Genomic DNA, 7,995 nt, shown 5'->3' on the forward strand with positions numbered 1-7,995 from the left:
TCTCTCTCTCTCTCTCTCTCTCTCTCTCTCTCTCTCTCTCTCTCTCTCTCTGTCCCTGTCTCTCTCTCTGTCTCTCTCAACTCAGACCATCACCGCAACCCTCTTGCTTTTATTTTTTGCTATGTTTTTCCAGGCAGGGTCTCTATGCAGCCCAGGGTGACCTTTAAATTAGGATTCTTCTGCCTCAACCTTCAGAGCACTAGAGCTACAGGTGTGTGCCACAATACCATGCCTGGTTTCCTGTGTGTATGTATGTGTGTGTGTGTTACTATGTAGCCCTAGGTGACTTGAAACTCTCTGTGTAGACCAAGCTGGCCTTGATTTCACAGGTATCTACCTGCCTCTGCTTCCAGAGTACTAGGATTACATATCTAGCTATGTATGTATGTATGTATGTATGTATGTATGTATGTATGTATGTATTTGAGACAGGGTTTCACTATAAAATGTTGGCTAGTGATCCAACTGCCTCTATCAGCATAGTGCTGGGATCCAAGGTGTACACCACCACGTCCAACTACTCTATTTTTTATTTTGTGGTGTGTGTGTGTGTGTGTGTGTGTGTGTGCCCACGGGTGCACATGAGCATATGCTTGCTAATGCACATCAAGTTAAGTACCCACAGAAGCCTGAAGGGGACATTAGATGCCTTGGAGCTGGAGTTACAGGCATTTGGGGGATCTGATATAGGTGCTGTGATCCAGATTCCAGTCCTCTGACAAAGGAAGGGGAAGCACGCTCAACGGCTAAAGCATCAATCCAGACTTTTCTTGTTTTATAAACAGCTGTGCTCCTGCTCCTGACAGACAGTGTTAAATAGCACCCAGGAGCCATCCTTCCAGCCCTCTCTCTCCTCTTTATGTTTGGAAGGTATACAGCCACACTGCTTGGGTTTATTTCTGTGTTTATCAGTTCTCCTCCCGGACACTAAGTCTTAGAGAAGGAGTATCCCAGTCAGCTCCGGCCAGAGGAGACTAAGCAGCCCGCCCAGCCCCACAGGGGTACTCAAGAATTGCTTTGTTGCATGAGCATTAAAACACGCAAAGGTGCCAAGTGGGAAGTTCTGAGGATAACAGGCTCAAGAGGCTGGATCTCTGGGTGCTTCTTAAAAGGGATGTCACCAGGATCTCCCTTCTTTCTCAGTCAAGGGGGATACAAAAGAGCTTAAGGGCAGTCTGGGGTGCACTCCTGCAATCCCAGGACTGGGGATGCTGAGGGAAAGGACCTTAAGTTTAAGGGCAGTCTGGTCTACAGAGCTGGTTCCACGAGAGCCAGAGCTACACAGGGAAGCTGTGTCTCAAAAAAACTAAATAAGCCAGCAAAACCCCAAGGTCTCTCTTTCCTACCCTCACCATCTTCCCGGAAGTCCTCGTGGAGTCTAGGCTTGGAGCAGAGGAAGCCCTCAAAGCTCTCATCACTTCTCCAGGGGAACTTCTAAACCCCACACCCTAACTATGTCCTGCCACAAGCCTTGAGAAGCATTTATCTCACTGTGCTTTCACATAGAAAGAGTGTAGGTCGGGCACCAAACCCAGGCCATGCCCTTCAGTCGCTCTAAGGCCCCCAACTCTGGGCTTCGGCTCCTACGTGGAAAGATAGACGTCCCTGCTTGTCCCCTCACCAAGATGATGAGAGCTGAGGACTCTGCTGATTATGGGACACCTGCCAGAGGTGGCTACGGTTACTATCATTCCAGCCGCCAGCCATCTTGCATCCATAGAAATCAGGACCAGCCAGATGAGGACAGCTCTTGAACACTTACCGTCCTTCTTTATGTTCAGTCTTCTTAACTGAGAGGCCTCCACTTCTCCTTAAGAATGAAAGACAGAGAGATGTGTTTTGGAGATTGCCACTCCCCACCTAGAGACTTGATCCCTGGGTGCTTGTCTGTGGGTCAGAGGGTGCTCGCAGCAGGAGCCATAGGATCCCCAGCACCCTCCCTGACTTCCTATCCCTCCAGAGGCCTAGCCCTGTTCTTCCGTCCATCTCTCCTGTGATGGAGACTTCTTTCGGAATCACGCATGTGTTGACATCCCTGCCAGAACTGGTCTCAGGTCATTGGTAGGCCCCTCTGGCCCTTGGATGGACAGCTTTCTGCTGTCCTTGGAGCTTCTATATTTACCCCCAGCTGAGCCGGAACCTCTCCTTCGGAGTCCTGGGAATGAGAAACTCAGTGTTAGTGCCAGGTGGGCCAAGGCTCCTTGTCAGGTGCTTTCACCCTGGGGAGAGGCCAGAGGTGACTAAGAAGAGGCTCTAAGACAGTGGTTTTCAACCATCCTACTGCTGCGATGCTTTAAAAGAGTTCTTCATGTTGTGGTGACCCCCCCCATCATAAAATTACTTCATTGCTATTTCATAACTATAATTTTGCTATTGCTATGTACCATAATGTAAATATCTGACATACAGGATATCTGATATATGACCCCCCGCAAAGGTGTTGAGACCCACAGGTTGAGAACCACTTTTCTAGGTAATGATCTAGCCATGGGATCCAAGGGACCTTTCCTAGCTGGTTGATATCTACTTCCTCTTGCCTGGACCTCCATTTCCATGTCCCACAACCCCTCTCCTGCCTGTTCATGCGGCCAGGTCCCTAGTGAGCCTGGAGTTCCCATGTCTCGTGGTTGTGACCCTGAGAATACTCCACCAGGACAATGCCCAGACCCCACTGAACTCCAGAATCCTGACTCCCTCCCCTTCCTGGGTACTTACCTGACTCCCCAGCAGGCACCATTTCCCCAGCAGCACCTGCACGGAAGGAGAATCAGTGAGCTCACACATGAATGGTGCCCTCCTGAGAAGGGGGACTAGGGAAGAGGGTAGGGCCTACCTGGAGACTTGCACTGATTGGGTGTAGGCTGGGTGGGGACTGGAGCAGGCTGGATGGTTCCTGCTCCGTTTACAGGGAAGTCAATCCCCACCACAAGCCAAGGGAAGCCAGTACATTTTATTTAAAACAAAATGAAACGGGCTGGAGAGATAGCTGAGTAGTACTAAGTTGCTCACAAGCTCCCATGGCTCCGGTTTTGGGGGAATCTGATGCCCTCTTCTGGCCTCTCTGGGACTGCACTTATGCATAAACCCACATTCAGACACACACATATAAAATTAGGGGGCAGGAGAAACAGCTCCTCTTGATTCCTCTTTCAGAGGACCTGGGTTTGGTCCCCACCCTCGTGCCAGCTCACATCTGTCTGGGAGAGCGGCCCCCCTCGGCAGCCTCTACAGGCAAGCACATGGTACACAGACACACATGTAGGCAAAACACTCATACATATAAAGTAAACAAACCTTTAAGACAATGAAAGTAAAACCAGCATTAAAAACAAAACAAAATGAAATAACAGTAAAGGAACCAGCCTTGGGTTCTCTAGTACATAAATAAATAGGTAGATAGATACATAGATAGATAGATAAATTAATTAATTAATTCAGATAAGCAAATGAAGCAATATCAAGATCACCCACAATGCCAGCATCCAGCGCAGACTCATGTGTTGCATAGTTTTCTTGCTCTGGGTGTGCCTATGTTCTTTCTGTTTCTCTGGGTCATTACCTGGAGTTAGGGGAGCGGGTAGATATTGGGGGTCCCAACATTTTCACTAGATAGTGTGCATCTGCCAGGCTCCTTGATGAACTAGGCCAATCTGTGGACTCTCCTTCTTTGTTGTAGTGCCACTGACTGAGGTTCTCTGTCATTTACACCTCATCTCTATGTTCTCTATGTCTCCTCACCATCATACGGGGCTCTTGGAAACAGTTCCTAAATGCGGACAGGGGGATCTGAGCCATTCTTAAACAGTGCAGAGTTTCAAGATAGTGGGGTGGATCACAACTCAACTTTCTGCTAGCAAAACTGAGGGCCAGTTGTTTTTTTGTGACCAGTCAAAACAATGCTGAAAGTCAGGGTTTCAGTCAGCACGGAAGGCTGACAGCCCTTGATCCATTGTAATCATGGTGGAGGGGACCAAGTCCCACCTGAATGGCTGCAGCCTCACTCCCCCATCTGTATCTGCCTGGGAGCCTTCCGATCATGAGACTCTACCCCTTGTGTGCCCACCGGGCTCTCAGCCCTCATGGTTCTCTTCTTCAAGGTCAGGAGACAAGTAGTTACCTCCAGAGACCTGAAGCTCATCCCTCAGCACCTCCAGTTCCCCATGGTCAGCACCTGGGCAGAGACAAACCTTGGTTAAGTCCCTCCAGTGTCTGAGGGTCACCTACATCTCCCTACATCTGAAGTCTCCAAAAGGCAAAACTGTTACTCACACTTGCCCTCAGTGCTCCTAGAAATTGCTATGTTCCATTACTGAGAAGAAACTGCAGATCTGACAGGATGGGGGTCTCAGTCAAGAGTAGTTACCAGGGGCTGGAGAGATGGCTCAGAGGCTAAGAACACTGGCTATTCTTGCAGAAGATCCAGGCTCAGTTTCCTGCACTCACATGGCAGCAAACAATTGCCAGGTTTAGGTGAACCTTACATCATCGTCTGGCCTCTGTGGGCACAGGCACGTATATGGCTCACACATGTCCAGATAGGCAAAACATCCATACACATAAATAAACCTCTACATTTTTATAGAAAAAGAGTAGTTGGCATTTATTAAGGTGCATAGCGCTGTACTGGGTGATTTATACGGGTTGTTTCCATTTGGTTCTCATAAAGAATGGAGAAGGCACCGATGCATGCCCTACCTACTATGCAGGCAAGGCAGCTGAGGCTCAAAGGTTCAGTCAGAGCTCAGGGAACAGCGTAGTGGGAGAGAGCTTGCCCAGCCTGTGAGAGGGACTGGTCTAATCCTAGCACAGGCATGTGGGTGATGGAGGAAAAAAAATTAAAATGATTCTACCAAACTTACAGGGTAAGGGGTGACTCGACAGGTCTCTCATAAAACCTGCACTCCTGCTTTTTTATTTGTAGTTGCTATTTTATTTTATTCATTTCTTTATTACCACCATCTTTGGTACTGGACCTTGAATACAGGACTTCTGCATGCTAAACACAGACTTCACACACTGAGCTACATCCAAGATCCCCCACCTAGCTGTATCTCTAAAAATAGAACCCAGGCTCAACTCCAGCATCATAGGCCGCATTTATTAAGCACTTTATGTATACCAGGCTCTGCACTAGACATTCATTTGTTAATTCCTATTCTCTCAATGGCATTCTCACAAAATTTATTTATCTGATTTCCCAGGGCTGGACAGATGGCTCGAACCTTAAGAGCACTGGCTATTCTTGCAGAGGAATCAGATTCGATTCCCAGCCCCCACCCACAAGTCATCTCAGAACAATCTATGACTCCAGTTCCAGGGGGTCAGGTACCATTTTCTGGCCTTCATGGGCACCACACATACACAGGGTACACATACATACATGCAGGCAAGACACTCACACACATAAGTGATACGGTTTTTTAAAGGAAGATGTTGAGGTTGTAGCTTATTGTAGCTCAGTGGGAGAGCAAGCCCTGGGTACCACCCCAGTATGGCAAAAATAAATGAACAAACAAATAAGTACATAGATATATCTCACAACTTCACCATCATAATTACTATTAATATTTCTATGTTTTTCTGTTTTGTAACCTGTTCTTTTTGTAATATTTATTTATTTGCATTGGCGCATGGAGCTCATGCCACAGTGCACATGCCCTCTGTATGACTTTTTTATGAATATATATGAGACCAGCTGAGCTCTGTGACTTGGCACCTATCACGTCGGAGCTACAGAAGCACTCATCAAAAACAAAGCAGGGTGTGAGGGCACATGCTTTCCTGGTCTACATGGAGAGTTCTAGGATAGCCAAGGCCACACAGTGAAGCCATGCCTCAAAACAAACAAACAAACAAACAAAACTGACAACCATGACTGTCACCAAGACAGAGCCCAGCTTTCTACTTCTGTTTGTGGTTGTGACTATTGTAGAGTGTTGAGTTGGCTATCTCCCCTTCCAACAACGCCACAAGGCACCTCTTCACAGGGCCCCACTGAGAAGCTCAGCCGTGAGGTAGGAAGCAAAGAAAAGATGGGAAGCCTGCTGCCTACCAGGAGAGCTGTCCCTGCGGGGCTTCCTTCTGTGCTTCCTGGGACCTCTGGAGTGCTGGTCCTCATCGCTGCTGTCTGTGAGGAGCAAACACAAGCTGTAGGGCTTCAGTCGGAAGGAGCCACAACCACAATGACTCTGGTGGACATCTTCAGTGCTCCCACACTATGGAGGAAGGAGTTCGGCCCAGCTGCGGGCTAGGACAGTGGCCTCCAATTTTCTGTCCTATCTGTGTTTTGTGACCGAGCCCTACCTCTGCTGCTACCTAGAGAGGTTTTCCTGAGGAGGCAAGCAAGTTCCATGACATACCATCTTACAGAGTACACCAAGCACAGTGCTGCATCATCTCTATCCTCATGACGTCATATGACCCTGGGTGTCTGCCATGTGTTCTATTTGCCAAGAGTGTATTTCCAACTTGTCTCCTTGATGGTAAAGTTCAGCTGATGTCACACGTCCTATAGAAACCCTAATCATATTGCTTAAGGTCTCATTGACTCTGTCCTCCCTGCCTTGAGTCAGTCACCATTGATGGCTGGGTGATGTCTGTCTGTCCAACCACCTATGCCCCTGAAAGTCACAGCCTGCAACATCCAATGCCTCAGGCTGCCTAGCCTGGAGTAGGAGCCTGGAGGGAGGTAAAACAAGGTTGAGTTGTGTACACCTTAGACTAGTCAGTGGTCTAAGAATTCAGAGCCAGGAGTTTCTGGCTACAGGGCTTTCTCCAAGGACCACCCTAGATGAGTTCCCTCCATATGCTTGGGGACTTCCTGGTCAATTATGTATTCATTAAAATAAATCCAGGAGATCAAGCTAGCTGTGCTTCTAAGTCAGTGTTCATGTAATTTCACCTGACAGAGATGAAGAGTTGTCCGGTAGTAACCAACAGGAGAAGGTTCTAAGACATACCGCACATACCAAAATCCATGGCCATGACAGTCCCCTACACACAACAGTGCGGTGTTTGCGTAGAAACTCTACATGTCCTCTTGTGTTATTTTTCTTAACTTTAAAAATGTTTATTATGTATGTTTATCTTAATGAATAAGATTTTGAGTGACTTTATTCCCACCCTTTTTTTACTTTTGGGACAGGGTCTCACTATGTAGTCCTGGCTGGTCTAGAACTCACTATGCAGACCAGAATGGCCTCAGATTTGTGACAGTCTGTCTCTGAGTGCTGGAATCACAGGCATGTGCCACCGTGCCCAACTATTTCCCCCTTTTCTATATTTTACACATATACAACAGTGAGAAAGAAAAAGTATCTTCACTGCAAAATATCAAGCAATATAGAAAATATAAATAAAATAAAACTTACTCTAATTTCTATCAACCAGGGATTGTGTCAACCAGTGAGTGACTGACATCATTTTAGCTTTGCCTAGGATTTATTCATAATGTAAATTTTGGTTTTACATGGTTTGTTTTATTTTTTTAAAAGATTTATTTATTTATATGAGTACACTGTAGCTGTCTTCAGACACACCAGAAGAGCGTATCAGATCCCATTACAGATGGTTGTGAGCCACCATGTGGTCACTGGGAATTGAACTCAGGACCTCTGGAAGAGCAGTCAGCGCTCTTAACCACTGAGCCATCTCTCTAGTCCTGTTTGTTTGTATTTTGCTTGCTTTGGGCAGGTTTCCTGTGTAACCAGGCTAGTCTGGAAAAGCCTGTTTGTCTTTCTGTCTCTGCCTTCCAAGTGCAATACAAGTGTATGCACGTGTATACCACCATCCTTGGCTTACGTTAGTAGTTATTCATTCATGTAGCCCAGGCTAAGGATGGCCGTGCACTTCTGATCCTCCTGCCTCTGTTTGCTGGGTGGTAGGATTATAGATGTGTGTCACCATTCCAGGTTTATGCTGGACTGTGCTGGGTTGTACTGTGCTGTGCTGTGCTGTGCTGGGCTGGGCTGGGCTGGGCTGTGCTGTGCTGGGCTG

At 47.3% G+C, this 7,995-nt stretch overlaps 1 protein-coding gene across 5 annotated transcripts in view; it reads right to left on the minus strand.

The window, feature by feature from the left end:
* Tmem40 (transmembrane protein 40) overlaps window positions 1–7,995 on the minus strand; it is a 30,278-nt gene that overhangs the window by 2,217 nt on the left and 20,066 nt on the right. For 3 of the 5 annotated variants that reach the window (XM_031383017.1, XM_031383019.1, XM_031383020.1), the window contains 5 exons: window positions 6,053–6,127; window positions 4,118–4,171; window positions 2,716–2,751; window positions 2,123–2,155; window positions 1,763–1,810 (listed from right to left, as the gene is read on the minus strand). In XM_031383017.1, coding sequence (XP_031238877.1) covers window positions 1,763–1,810; window positions 2,123–2,155; window positions 2,716–2,751; window positions 4,118–4,171; window positions 6,053–6,127 — 246 coding nt within the window. The remainder of the gene's footprint in view (window positions 1–1,762; window positions 1,811–2,122; window positions 2,156–2,715; window positions 2,752–4,117; window positions 4,172–6,052; window positions 6,128–7,995) is intronic. The other 2 variants (XM_031383022.1, XM_031383018.1) reach the window with 1 other exon arrangement.

This window comes from Mastomys coucha, unplaced genomic scaffold (genome assembly GCF_008632895.1).
Source record: "Mastomys coucha isolate ucsf_1 unplaced genomic scaffold, UCSF_Mcou_1 pScaffold20, whole genome shotgun sequence".
Classification (NCBI taxonomy): Eukaryota; Metazoa; Chordata; class Mammalia; order Rodentia; family Muridae; genus Mastomys; species Mastomys coucha.